We start from the raw sequence: 15,231 nt of genomic DNA, 5'->3' as shown, positions 1-15,231 counted from the left end.
TGGAACAGAAGAGACAGCCCAGAAATAGGCCTTCAACTCTATGATCAACTAATCTTCAACAAAGCAGGAAAGAATGTCCAATAGAAAAGACAGTCTCCCCAACAAATGGTATTAGGAAAATTGGACAGCCACATGCAAAAAAATGAAACTGAACCATTTCCTTACACCACACACAAAAATAGACTCAAAATGGATGAAAGGCCTCAATGTGAGACAGAAATTCATCAAAATTCTTGAGGAGAACACAGGCAGCAACCTCTTCAACCTCAGCCACAGCATCTTCTTCCAAGGGAAGAAGGCAAGGGAAACAAGGGCAAAAATGAACTATTGGGACTTCATCAAGATCAAAAGCTTTTGCACAGCAAAGGAAACAGTCAACAAAACCAAAAGATAACTGACAGAATGGGAGAAGATATTCTCAAACGATACATCAGATAAAAGGCTAGTATCCATAATCTATAAAGAACTGATCAAACTCAACACCCAAAGAATAAATAATCCAATCAAGAAATGGGCAGAGGATATGAACAGACATTTCTGCAAAGAAGACATCCAGATGGCCAACAGACTCATGAAAAAGTGCTCAACATCACACAGCATCAGGGAAATATAAATCAAAACCACAGTGAGATACCACCTCACACCAGCCAGAATGGCTAAAACTAAGAAGTCAGGAAACAACAGATATTGGAGAGGATGTGGAGAAAGGAGAACCCTCCTACACTGTTGGTGGGAATGCAAGCTGGTGCAGCCACTCTGGAAAACAGCATGGAGGTTCCTCAAAAAGTTGAAAACAGAACTACCCTATGACCCAGTGATCGCACTACTGGGTATTTACCCTAAAGATACAAATGTAGTGATCCGAAGGGGCACGTGCACCCGAATGTTTAGAGCAGCAATGTCCACAATAGCCAAACTATGGAAAGACTCTATATGTCCATCAACAGATGAATAGGTAAAGAAGATGTGGTATATATATACAATGGAATACTATGCAGCCATCAAAAGAAATTAAATCTTGCCATTTGCGATGACGTGGATGGAACTAGAGGGTATTATGCTGAGTAAATAAATCAATCAGAAAGGCAATTATCATATGATTTCCCTGAATGAGGAAGTTGAGAGGCAGAGTGGGGGGTTTGGGAGTAGGGAAGGAAGAAATGAAATAGGATGGGATTGGGAAGGAGACAAAGCATAAGAGACTCTTAATCTCACAAAACAAACTGAGGGTTGCTGGGAAGAGGTGGGGTGTGGAGAGGGTGGTTGGATTATGGACATTGGGGAGGATATGTGATATGGTGAGTGCTGTGAAGTGCGTAAGCCCATGATTCACAGCCTGTACCCTTGGGGCAAATAATACATTATATGTTAATAAAAATAATTAATAAAAAAAAGAATTTTCCTTTTCTTCCCCCTGGGATTTCCTCCAATGCCCCAGAACAGACAGCTGGATCTGTTCAGAGCATAGGCAACTAAAAGGTTAATGATGTTAACAAGCCTGGAGAAACTATTGATCAGCAATGGTGGGGAGCTAGTGAATAAGGGCTCCTGCCCCCTGCCCTTCAGACAGACAATCCTGGAGGCATTTTGTATATTTTCTCAGGTACTTTTGAGGATTTGAGTTTTCATTGCACATGGCAGCAACCTTAATATCAAACTTTTTTTTTTTTCCATTTAAGACAGGGAATACTTTATTCAAACCCATCAGAGAAATGGACAGCTTGGGTCTGTAACAAAGCATTGTGTTTTAAAGCATAGGTCAGTAATTGTATATGAGAGTCTACACTGCTACATACAAATTAACTGATCAGAGCACTTTTCAATATTCAAAACAGAATAAGCTTCCCTGTAAAAGCAGCACCTTTGTGACATTTTTAACTTTAGTATTCCTCTCCTTCTTCTTCACCCTCTCCTTCAACATAATCCACACCAACCTCCTCATAATCCTTCTCAAGAGCAGCCATGTCCTCACGGGCCTCAGAAAACTCTCCTTCCTCCATGCCTTCCCCCACATACCAGTGAACAAAGGCACGCTTGGCATACATCAGGTCAAACTTGTGGTCCAGGCGAGCCCAGGCCTCAGCGATGGCTGTGGTGTTGCTCAGCATGCACACAGCTCGCTGGACTTTGGCCAGGTCTCCACCGGGCACCACAGTGGGAGGCTGGTAATTAATGCCCACTTTGAAGCCAGTGGGGCACCAGTCCACAAACTGGATGGTATGCTTGGTCTTGATGGTGGCAATGGCAGCATTGACATCTTTGGGAACCACATCGCCACGGTACAACAGGCAGCAAGCCATGTATTTACCATGGCGAGGGTCACATTTCACCATCTGGTTGGCTGGCTCAAAGCACGCGTTGGTGATCTCTGCTACAGAAAGCTGTTCATGGTAGGCTTTCTCAGCAGAGATGACAGGGGCATAGGTGGCCAGAGGGAAGTGGATACGGGGATAGGGCACCAGGTTGGTCTGGAATTCTGTCAGATCAACGTTCAGGGCTCCATCAAATCTGAGGGAAGCGGTGATGGAGGACACAATCTGGCCTATCAACCTATTTAGATTAGTGTAGGTTGGGCGTTCAATATCAAGGTTTCTACAACAGATGTCATAGATGGCCTCATTGTCTACCATGAAGGCACAATCAGAGTGCTCCAGGGTGGTGTGGGTAGTGAGGATGGAGTTGTAGGGCTCAACTACAGCTGTGGAAACCTGAGGGGCTGGGTAGATGGAGAACTCCAGCTTGGACTTCTTGCCATAATCGACAGAGAGACGTTCCATCAGCAGGGAGGTGAACCCGGAACCAGTTCCCCCTCCAAAGCTGTGGAAAACCAAGAAGCCCTGAAGACCTGTGCACTGGTCAGCCAGCTTCTGAATTCGGTCCAAGACAAGGTCAATGATCTCTTTGCCAATGGTGTAGTGCCCTCGGACGTAGTTGTTGGCAGCATCTTCCTTGCCTGTGATGAGCTGCTCAGGGTGGAAGAGCTGGCAGTAGGTGCCAGTGCAAACTTCATCAATGACTGTGGGTCCCAGGTCTACAAACATGGCCCGGGGCACATGCTTGCCAGCACCAGTCTCACTGAAGAAGGTGTTGAAGGAGTCGTCTCCTCCCCCGATGGTCTTGTCACTTGGCATCTGGCCATCGGGCTGAATGCCATGCTCCAGGCAATAGAGCTCCCAGCAGGCATTGCCAATCTGGACACCAGCCTGGCCAACGTGGATGGAGATACACTTACGCATGGTTGCTGCTTTGCGTCTGCCGAGCAGATGGCGGAGAGGAAGAGGAGAGCAATATCAAACCTTTAGATTGGCCTTTCTTCATTCCTGTTCCCTTTTCTTATTGCTGGCCCCTGTACCTCCTAAAGAAACTACTGGCTCCAATAGGCCTTGGGCTCTGCCAAGCTAAGACAATACCTAATTGATGCTTTAAATTTCCGTACCCAAAAAATAACTCTTGATCCTTCCATAGTTTTTTTCTCCTCTAGTTCTCTCAGGTCAGTTAGCTATAACTCCATAAATACAGTTACTTAAGTCAAAAACCTGAGATTCATTCTGGAATCCTCTCTCTCACTGCCCTGCTCTGCCACTCCCATTTAATCCATCAGCAAACTGCTCTGTCTCAAAAACAAATCCAGAATCTCAGCATTTCTCATGATGTGCACCACTTCTGCCCCTTGGTTAGGCCACCATCCTTTCTTGCCTGGAGTATTGTAAAAACCTGTTTTCCCATTTCTAGCTTTAGCCATACATTTGTCAAGTGACTTCATTAAAATCAAGTTGTCTCTGTCCAGAAACCCTCCAATGGCTACCCATCCCATTGAAAATAAAATCCAGGTTCCGATGGTTCATAGGCCCAGTATAATCATATTCCCAGTATCTCTTCATCCTAAGATTCTATGGTTTTCATCCTTATGGTAATCCAGCCCACTGGCCTTCTCACTTGCCACTTGGATATGATAAGCATGATTGCTCCTTGTGTCTTGCATTTGTTGTTCCCCTACGTGGAATGTTTCTTCCCACCAGAATCAGTATTCTAGGGGGTATAGCTCAGGGGTAGAGCATTTGACTGCAGAATCAATATGCTCCCTTCCCTAACTTCCTTTAGGCTTCTGCTCAAATGTTGCTCTAAAGAGAGACCTTCACTGCCTAATATCAAATATAAAGCAAATCTGGACTTAGTAAGGAGAGACTTCTGTTCAAAAGGGTTATGACAATAGTTGCGGGGGGAAGACTATTTCAATAGGGAGAGCACCATGACCATGGGATCTACATCCATTTCCAGGGTAAGGCAAAAAGAATTTTTATTTTATAGGTAGTTAAAAATAAAGCTAGAATGAACCAGGTATGGGATAGTATAATCATGGCTTATTATAATTGGATAGTAGAACAGAGAATGTTTGACCCTGAGGCCAGCCTATTCTTGGGCATGGGGGATGGGGGGGCCTTGCTGACTCAGGGTAAGGATGGACCAAAGTTCAGGATCATGGAGGAAGAAGAGAAGTTTAACCAAAGTTTGGTTAACAAAGATGCTGTTCCAATTGATCCATGGGGACAAGCAGTTCAGCTAATCATTTATGAAGCAGGAAAGGGAATTTTGAGGATCCTCGTCTGGCCTTGTCACAGGAAAGTAAGAGAGGTATCTACAGGTCTCACCTCTGCTATATGGTAAAAGGTGGTCCTTTTCAGTAAGTGGATTTTTTGGAATACAAAGGGTGGAGGGATTTCTTAACCTTCCCTGTTTTTTAGGATCACAGGACTCAGGTAATACTCAAGAGTTGTCACCACTTGAATATAGAAGATTCCTCCCATGGAACTTTTATCGTGAGCCAGATGGCATACTTATTCATTAAGTCTTTCCCAACCTCCAGCTACAGTAGGGCCCTGCTGGATCTCTACCACTGAAAAGAGTGTCTGGCATAGAGCAAGTGCTGAGTACCCATTTATTGGATACGAGGAGTCTGAAAAACAAATTTTTTTGAGGGGTTCTGGAAAAGCAGACAGTGGGTTGAGGTTCAGGAAGGCTGATCTGGAAGGGCTGTGCAGGACTGTAGGAAGGAGGAGGCCAACTAAAGAGCCCTCTCCTTAGTCCCTAGGTTATAGGAAAACGCTGGAAAAGCAAGTGACAAATTCAAGAGACCCCAAGGAAGGAAAATTCCCCCCTGAGAGCCAAGAGAGCATCTTACTGATATCTCTTCTCCCAGCACTGAATATGATGCCTGGCACTGGTCAATTCTTAGAAAGAACGTCATTTAATATTTATGATGGCTCCATGGATATTCAAGGGAGAGTTGGGAAGAGTTTTTGTCCATTCTTATATTGAAGAACATCCAGTAAATACAACTTTTAAATAACTAATAAATACTTTTTCTTAGTTCAAGTATATCTCATGCAATATTTGGGATATACTTATCCTAAAAATGTTTGCTGTTATCTGAAATTCAAATTTGGTTGTGTTTTATCTGGTAATTCTGTCTCTAATGCATTAGCAGTTGAAGTCCCCTAATCACTGGGCTCATTTTTTAGAGTTGCATCTTTTTGCAGAACTTTGCCTCTGTAATTCTTCACTAGGTTGGTAGATCTTTGATGGTTCTAAGAAGTTAATTTTTATATTTAACATGGTTTTTCTAGTTATCTTCCAAGGAGGAGTTATGTTGAGCCATCTAGTCAACTATTAATGGATGTATAAGTCACCATCTCCAGTCTTTTCCCTTCTTGTCCACCCTCACTCCACAACTTCTAATATCCACTGCTAAGGCAAATGTGATAAATATCAAAGTCAATTTCTCACATTAATAGAATAATTTGATTATGTTACTATTGGATACTTATTCTCAAGAAACAATCTTGTCTATGAGTAAAAACACCCAAGGCAAGGGAAAACGTAAATCACTTAAAAGGAAAAGCAATCCTGAATTTGTAGCTAAAAATGCCTAAGTGTAAAGCCAGTTAATCAACAATTGAAATATTTAAGTGCAAACTATATTCCAGGCACTGTTTTATACCCTGGAAATAGAGCAGAAAAAACTACCTGCTTTCAAGTATTGAATTCCTGTGGGCAAGGACAGTAAGCAAAATAGGCAGTACCTAAAATGGTAATAAAAATGCATGGGGATAGGTGATAAGGTGATAAATAGGGAGTAAGAGAAGAGTGCCAGGGAATGCTATTGGAGATGCTGCAATTTAAAATAGAGTAGTCAGTGTGACTAGAGGAGTGAGGAGAGCAGTAAGAAAAAGGCTCAGAGTATTAGAGGATGAATTAACAACAACAGGCATCAGTGTATCCTTCAGTTCATTCTCTGAAGCCTCAAGCAAATGAATGTACAACAACAAAACTGATAGAATGTTTTATATCTTATTTTTATTTTATTTTATTTTTTGATAATTTTTATTATGTTATGTTAGTCATCATGCAGTGCATCATTAGGTTTTTTATTAAATTTTTAAATTAACATATAATGTATTATTAGCCCCAGGTACATCATTAGTTTTTGATGTAGTGTTCAATGATACATTGTTTGCATATAATACCCAGTGCTCCATATTATATATTCCCTCTTTAATACCCATCACCAGGCTTGTCCATCCTTTACCCCCTCCCCTCTAAAACCCTCAGTTTGATTCCTAGAGTCCATAGTCTCTCATGGTTTGTCTTGACCTCTGATTTATCCCCTTTCATTTTTCCCTTCCTTCTCCTAATATCTTCCATGCTATTCCTTATGTTCCACAAATAAGTGAAACCATACAATAACTGTCTTTCTCTGTTTGACTTATTTCACTTAACATAATCTCCTCCAGTTCCATCCATGTTGAGGTAAATATTGTATACTCATCCTTTCTGATGGCTGAGTAATATTCCATTGTATATATAGACCATATCTTCTTTATCCATTTGTCTGTTGGAGCGCATCTTGGCTCCTTCCACAGTTTGGCTATTGTGGACATTGCTGCTATGAACATTGGGGTGCCTATGGCCCTTGTTTGACTTTATCTGTATCTCTGAGGTAAATACCCAGTAGTGCAATTGCTGGATCATTGATCTTATTTTTTTAAATCACATTATTTGCCAACATTTAAACAAACTGAAAAAATTCTATAAAATTCTATATTTCTAGTTTCTCTTTAAAATTGAGCATCTGGGACCATTACACCTTCAGAAGCACACAGGTCCAATCAGTGGGAGCTGAATAGCTGCTCCCCCTTTCATGTGCGGCATGTTCTGTAGCTGGAGACAGACTCCACTATTCCCTGTGGTCCTTAGCCAAGTTTGTTTGCTTATGCTTCCTGCCTGGCCCCTGTCACCTTCCAAGTTTGACTCTAAATTTATACATTTCAGTTTACAGGATACGTGTAGTCCCACCATCTGGCTGCTCAAAAAATTACCCTACCATATCCCTTTCATATTATTAATTCCCTACTCTGTTCTCTACATCATCCCCCCTGAACCTTCTCCATCTTCTCAAGCTGTGTCCAGCTCCACACTCTTGGCTCCAAGGGTAAAACTATCTCCTTTTGTGTTATGTTCTTGGTCATCTTGAGACTCTCATTTCCTCTGTATCACTAAGTCTCTGTCTTTATCTGCTCCTTCTCCTGAAGGAAATAAACAACAGCCAAGTGAGAAAAGCAAAGGCTACTTGTTCAGAGTTTGTGATAGCAAGGGTGTCAGCTACCATCACTCATATTTTGGCAGAAACTCAAAGGTGGGGAGAGCAGTGGGAATGCTTTTTAGTTGAAAAAAAGAAGAAGAGGAGGAGGAAGGAGAAGAAGGAAAGAAGAAAGAAAGAAAGAAAGAAAGAGAAAGGAAGGAAGGAAGGAAGGGAGAAAGAAAGAAAGAAAGAAAGAAAGAAAGAAAGAAGAAAGAAGAAAAAAGAAAGGTTTCAGGCATGCCCTGTTTGGAGGTTATTGGCCTGGGGAAACTACAGGTGGGCTATCAATGTGATTGGTTAGGGATGCATACTGTCTTTCTTTGGTGGTCCTAAGTTGGAAACAAGGACAAAATTTAGGGAAGTTGTCAGTTATTAATCAAGTTCTGGCCACTTTGACCTGATTGTTCCAGAAGTTATTGTTTAACTTCCTGGATTGTTACTAGTGATAGCAATCTGACTTCTTAGAAGTCTGACTTAACAGCAGGCTGACTTCCTGGGCCATTTATTGCAGATAAGGGAATTAATTTCTTAGGCAGTTTGTTGCAGATTGGGGGGAAGGGGGTGTCAAAGTTCTATTTCTATATATCATCTGACTATTGTCTCCTTGTATATTTACTCTCTCATTTTCTTTTTCTCCTGCTACACAGAAAGAACCTTCCTCTATTTGTCAAGACTAACCCTTTCATGGATTATCTCAACACTTTATGGCTCTGCTTACCAAGCTCTCCCATACCATTTTTCTTTTTACCTACCAGATGCCTCTAAGTCCAACCATTTTTGCCCTTGCTCCTTAGTTCTTTGGAAACTGATTTTCCTTCACAGATACTCAAATGAACTTTCAATTTCAAATGAAAGTTGAAATGAATAGACAATGACCAGATGATATATAGAAATAGAACTCTGATCCAATCTGCAGCAACCAGGACAGGAAACCAAAACTTTATCTACAGTAAGTAGCCCAGAAAGCGAGCCTACTATCCGAAAGTCAGACCTGTAGGAAGTCAGACCATTATTTCCAACAACTGGTCTGGGAAGCCAAAAATAACCTCTATACCAACGGGTTCCAAATGACCAGAATTTGAGTAAAACCTTACAGCTTCCTTAATTTTTGCTTCCAAGGTAGGACTAACCAGACAAAAACCAAATATCACCCCTAACCAATCATATTAAGACACAGCACTTGTAGTTAGCCCACCTCTAGCTTTTTTTTAATGCCAATAGTCTCCAATTAGGGCACACTTGAAACTTTCCCTTTTATCCACCAGAAAGCTTTTCCACTCCTCTGCTTGCCTTTGAGTCTCTGCCAAAATGCAAGTGATGATGGCTGACTTGTTATAGCAAGTTCTGAATAAATAGACTTTGCCTATTCTCATTTGGTTGGGTCTTCATTTATTTCTACATATCAAAAAAAGAAATAAATGCCTAATGAATTTACAGCTACATATGCTGTATTACCTAGTATATTAAACAAGAGATATCTTTCATTTTAACTGAGCTTTGATGAGAACCCAATCTGTTATTTGCAATTTACATGTCTAATAATTGAAAGAGTTTTCCATAAAATTTTGGGTCCCATTTGTTCCAAATCTTATTTTTCTTCCACTGCCCATTTACCTCTGTGGTGGGAGTTGCAGACTAATTTCATATCATGATATGATATATGATCCATAGGCCCCTATACTGGGTGAGTAAACCATGTACAAGAGAAGAAGTAATTCCTAGTCCAACAGAGCAAGCAGCAACTTAACTACACATCAGGGTACAGGGATTTTCATTATTATATCCTATGAATCCCAAACTAGATATATCCCCAAAACTCAAATTCTCCTTACCCATAGTTAAGGAGGCTATTGGGAAAATAGTGACTAGCAGTGGGGGCAGATTTATGTTAGAGCAGGAAGGTGATGGGAATGTTCAGAATGATATGGAGGATCTTCTTAATGGACCAAGTGCTCTACCAAAGGCATAGAGGATTGAGAATGAGATCTGAGTTGGGACATGCAGAGTTTGGGGGATAACTAGGGAGTCTTAATCTTCCTTTGATGCTTTTCAGGTCCAGTTACAGTCCAGGTAAGGGGGTATTTCTACCTGCTCCCATATCATCCTGTACTAATAATGTTAACAGATAAAGCTATTAAGAACTTATATACAAAGCACTGTTCTAAACAGTATTGTTAGTAGCTTATTTCACAGATGAGGAACCTCAGGCACAGAGCTCTTAAGTAACTTTTCTAAAGTCCCAAAGGAAGTAAGTAAGCAACATACTTCCAAAATCCACATACTTATTTGCCCTTGGCATTGATGTTCTGTTGAAATCTCCTGGTTTTGTCTCCATTCTTCCTTTATACTAGTTTTCTATTGCTGCTATAACAAATTACCACAAACTTAGTGGCTTAGAACAACATATATTTGTCTGGTAGTTCTGAAGGTCAAAAGTCTGAAATGGGTCTCACTGGGTTAAAATCAAGGTGTCAACAACACTGTGTTCCTTTTGGAAGGCTCTAGAAGATAATCCATTTTATTGCCTTTGCCAGATTTTAGAGGCTGCTTTCATTCCTTGCCTGTGACATCTCCAATCTTCAAAGCAGCAATGTCTGCTCAAGTCTTTTCATGTCAATCATTCTGACACTCTCTCATCCACATTTAGGGACTCTTGTGATTACATTAGTGTGAATCTTGGTAAGAGTATGCTTTTGGTGACAGCTGGTGTTCTGCCAAATTCTGTCCCTTTCCTTTTGTTAGAAGGCACTAACACATTGTTGGGAGCCCAACAATGGTGGCTCCCAAGAAATCTGTTGGAGATTTGATCAGTACGCCATTTAGTTGGGAGATCCAGAACTGGTATCACCCTCAACCCGCAAGGACGACAAGAAGCCTGGTTCGGTGTTAATGCTTCATTCTCCATTTATTTCATCAACTTCCTTAGCTTATATGCAGCAGGATGACCAATAAGGGGCCAAGCAATGGGGAGAGCCAATGAGAGTCCTGTTACTATGCTGATTAAATTTGAAACAGCCAATGATTATGTCCTCCTTTAGGCGGGCTTCACCAGAAAGTTCATTATTTACTTGCAGCATATTTTGCTGGCAGTGAGCCAAGCGCCATCTTGTAATGGCAGGGACTTTCCCGGTCGGAGGCGGTCCCCGACAAACTGGGACTTGACTCATTCTTCACAAAACTAAAATGAACCCATGGATGGGGCTTGACTCCTTTCTACCAAAGGAAATCCAGAGAGGGAAAGAACTGACTTTCTGTCTTGGTAGTGGAGCCAGCAGGCTAGCCAGGTTGAGCGGGTGTGCTGTCCTTGACTAGTCAGGGCAGAAAAACTGACAGCATCCACCACACACCAGATGTGGACCATGCAGGGGAGAGCTAACATAAGGTTTTCTTGGTCCTATCTGGGGTGACCTTAGGAGGTGGCTGGGTGACCAGGTTCTAAGGAAAGAATTTCAGGACCACCTGGAATATAGATGTACCTGCTCAGGTTGAGGGACCAGAGAAGGCTCTGCAGAGCTCATAAGAGATGACTTTGACTGTCCAGCCTATCTCAGGCTTAGCTTCTCTCTGAGGCTACTAGTAAGGGAAAAACACAGGCAGCCAGGAAAAGCGGTGAGCTGGGGTAGAGGGGGCAGGAGAAGGATAACCCCTTTTTCCTATTGAAGGCTTCCATCTGGAAGCAGGAATGAGTGAGAGGGGAGGTAACTTAATACCATGCCAACTGAAAACCAAAGTCAGAATTTGACAATCACATCCATATCTTTCAGATATTAACTTTGCTGCACCTAAAAGTTATGCTTAGAGAAAACTGTCTACTAACTTTAACTTTTAAAAAAATTTTAAATGCAATACTCATGCAGAAGAATATTTAGAATACAGGTTTAGCAAAATGAAGGTCTAAGAAACTACCACCACTTCAAGAAGCAGTATTTCTGCACTCCAGAAATACATGTACCCTCGGGTACAACTCTGTTTTTCTGCCCAAAGATAGAACCTTCATTTTATGACATTTTCTTGGTTTGCTTTACAGTTTCATTTCCTATATGCCTGTGTCTAAACACTATAGCATTTTCTGTTTTTAAACTTTATATTAATGGAGTTGTATGGATGTATTCTTTTGTTTAATTTTCCCTCAACATTTTCTTAAACGTGCATCCATATTGCTACATGCAGCTCCAGTTTGTTTTCATTGCTGTGTAATAAATTTCATTATATGAACATACCAAAGTTATCTAATTTTTTTATTATTGGATAATAGATTATTTCCAGTTTTGAACTATTACAAACAAGATTGTGACTGGTTCTGTAGGTGTACCTATAAACACATTTATCTAAGGGTGTATGGAATTTCTGTGTGTGGCCATGGAAGTGTATGTGCTAGACCTGGCTCATGCTGACCCCTCAGAACCAAAAAATAAAACATCAGGAATTTTATAAGGAAATTAAAACACCTCTTATTAAAAATTAAATTATATAAAATTGCCTTTATTTATATATATATGCATATATTTTTTAAAGAATCATTACTTGCTAGTTTTTACACCACAGAAATCAACAAATACTGCAAATCAGGGCTTTCCTTCTAAAGAGCTAGCTGTTAAACATTTAACAGCCTTCACTGGATATGTCTTTGCGTTTCTCTGATAATTCCAAACTGTTTTCCAAAATAGTTGTATTTTACATCCCACCAGCAACTTCAGATTTCCTGCATATTGCCAACATTTAAGTTATATTCTGAGGGCATGTAGCAGTATCTAATTGAAGTTTTAACTTGTATTTCCCTTCAGCACTTGTCTTGCTATTGAGTATTTGGATTTTCTCTCAGTGAAGTGCTTCTTCAAATCTTCTGCTCATTTTTCTATTTTGTTGACTATCGCTTTTAAAAAGTGTTTTCTAGACCTTTCCTCTGGCAAAGGATACCAACAATTTGTTGGTTACATGTATCTCTTTTTTCCATTATTTTGTTGTAAAACAGGAACAGAAAACTCACATAAAATACAGTTTAATACATGATTATAAAACAGATATGATGCAATCATTCGAAATTAAAAAATGGACCTTTGCCAATCACTTTGTTAGCCACTCTGTGCCCTAAAAGTAAAGACCATCCAGACTTTAATAGTCACCTCTTCCTTGCCTTTTTTTTTTAATTTATTTGATAGACAGAGATCACAAGTAGGCAGAGAGGCACAGAGAGAGAGAGAGAGAGGAAGGAAAGCAGGCTCCCTGCAGAGCAGAGAGCTCGACGTGGGGCTCGATCCCAGAACCCTGGGATCATGACTTGAGCGGAAGGCAGAGGCTTTAACCCACTGAGCCACCCAGGCACCCCTCTTCCTTGCTTTTTTTCATAGTTTTAACTCCTGAATATTCGTCCTTATATGCAATTGCTTAGCTTTGCTTCTTAAAAATCAATGTCTTTGATATCTTTTAATCTTCAGGTTTCCCCCTTCTCCCTTTTTCCTTTTGCAGTTTGAAGAAATTGAGTCATTTGTTGAAGTTTCCCATAGACTGGATATTGGTGATTACATTCCTAGAATGTAATTTGTCATTTTATTCCGTCCTCAGAATTTTCTGAGACTTGATCCTATTCAAATTCTTTCTTTTTTGGCAAGAAAATTTCCTAGATGGCAACATGTTTTTGCATTAGGAGGCTCATGATGTCTCTTCACCTCTCTTTCTCTGATTATTATTAGCCCCTGATGTTTAATGACTACATGCATTTATTCATTGGGGAGTGCAAAATGGTGACATTCTAAATCTACTATTCTGTCATATATTAGCTGGGTAGCTACTTCTATACAGAAAAGCTGCCCCTCATTTGCTAGTGGTTACCTAGTGGTTCTGCCTATGTAGAAAAAGCAGGGCAATATGTTGGTTCAGTTGACTACCTTTCATTTTTCTTTTTCCATTCTATTTTATTTTATTTCTTTTCAGTGTTCTAGAATTTGTTTATGCACCACACTAAGAATTTGTTCTCTATGATGCTCCAGAGGTGACATTTTTCTTGGATTTACTGGTGACTTACATTCTTGAGTATTTCTATTACAGCTATTTCCTTTATTATTGTGTCAATTCTTTCATCTGCCTTTGGAGTTTCATCAAGTGCTTAGAAACACAATCCTGTTAGTTTTTGGTAACTTTGATAGCTTTCCTTGCTTTCTGACATGATAAGACATTCCAAACTCATCTTCTATATTTCTTATCCTGCCCCAGAATCATCCATTCCTCTGGCAAACCCTGGTTTCTCTTAACAGGAAATGATACTTCAAGACCATAGTCTAGGTGCTAGCAGTGCTAACAGATTAGTCGTTTTTTCTAGACCTCTTTAGCAGAAAGAGGAGGTTAAATGAAAATACCCATACTAATACCTCTCTTTCAAATTCATGACTGCAGAATTTTTACCTAATTTATTTCATTTTACCCGTTATCTCCTTTCTTCTATATAGGGAATACGGGTTCTCAAGGATACAGGAGATGATGGGTTAGAATATCCCATAATTACACATCTGCTCTCTTACATCACACACTGTACTCTCAGATCCACAAAACCAATGCTCCTACAACCTCCAAAATGATTACTGAAGACACCTAACTTTTCCATGTGCTCTACTATTCTCTCTGCATTTAATGGTTTCCTCTAACTATATTATCAGAGTGAACAGGTATTACATCTTATATTCTCTCCTTTATAATTTTTATTTTCCATAAGAGAAACTTTGTCAGATATGCTTAGGCTACAACTGACACTCCAGTATCTCCTGTGTACAAAAACTTTGCAGTGCATCTTTACATAATTAAAAGAAGATACTTCAGATTAAAGAAAAGAGAACTGTACTTTACCAAGGTCACATGTTATACACATACATTTTCATCTTTGTGAACGTGTACACTCTTACCTCCTTTTTGACACCCTTTAACTAACATCTTGGGTTATGCAAACAAACTAGCAATCTCATTATATCATCTGTTAACATAAGTAATGAGAAAATAAGTTAGCTTATGGCTGTTGCCAAGTTCTTAAGCACAGAAACAACAGAAAAAGTCTTACAGTTTGGAGGGTTACAAAAGGAAAGGCAGTTCTTAGAGGAAGTACACAAGTTTCATTTTAGAAATTTTGGAAAAAAAATAATGCCATTTGTTAAGCAATCCAGTTGGTAGGGGGCAATTTTCAATAGGCAAAGGGAGTTTATGTACCAGGCTTGTCTTGAGCAGTACCAAGATAAATGGGTCGCTATGCCTGCCCACCAAATCTTGAAAGTTTATAAAGAGGCCTTAACTCGATCATGTGTAACATGTTCAATCATGTGTAACATGCAGGTGTTCTCAACATCATCTCACTATCTCAAAATTGGCTCAAGTTTAGATTATGTCCTTGAAGCAGCCTCCGATAGTGGGAGAGGCAAGGGGAACCTACATTTCAAGAATAGGGGAGGGGGTGAGGAGCCTCGGAGTGCCTGGTCCAGCTCACGGGTCAACTGGCAGCCACCACTTTTCGATGATGTTCCCCAACAAGTGTACTTGGTTATACAGGTGAAAGTAGTCGGGAAACAGATAATCAGGTTCAGGAAATCAGATCAATTAATCATACAAAAAAA

The 15,231-nt window shown here is 40.2% G+C and overlaps 1 protein-coding gene across 1 annotated transcript; it reads right to left on the bottom strand.

Annotated features, from left to right (window-relative positions):
• Window positions 1-1,680: 1,680 nt before the first annotated feature.
• Window positions 1,681-3,251, bottom strand: LOC132011699 (tubulin alpha-1A chain-like). Its single transcript, XM_059390711.1, has one exon. It carries the CDS (start codon window positions 3,234-3,236, stop codon window positions 1,881-1,883), a length of 1,356 nt encoding a protein of 451 aa, XP_059246694.1. The 5' UTR covers window positions 3,237-3,251; the 3' UTR covers window positions 1,681-1,880.
• Window positions 3,252-15,231: the final 11,980 nt, after the last annotated feature.

This window comes from Mustela nigripes, chromosome 2, assembly GCF_022355385.1.
Source record: "Mustela nigripes isolate SB6536 chromosome 2, MUSNIG.SB6536, whole genome shotgun sequence".
Classification (NCBI taxonomy): domain Eukaryota; kingdom Metazoa; phylum Chordata; class Mammalia; order Carnivora; family Mustelidae; genus Mustela; species Mustela nigripes.
The sequence above is the reverse complement of the archived record's forward strand: the minus strand, read 5'-3'. Positions and strand labels throughout refer to the sequence as shown.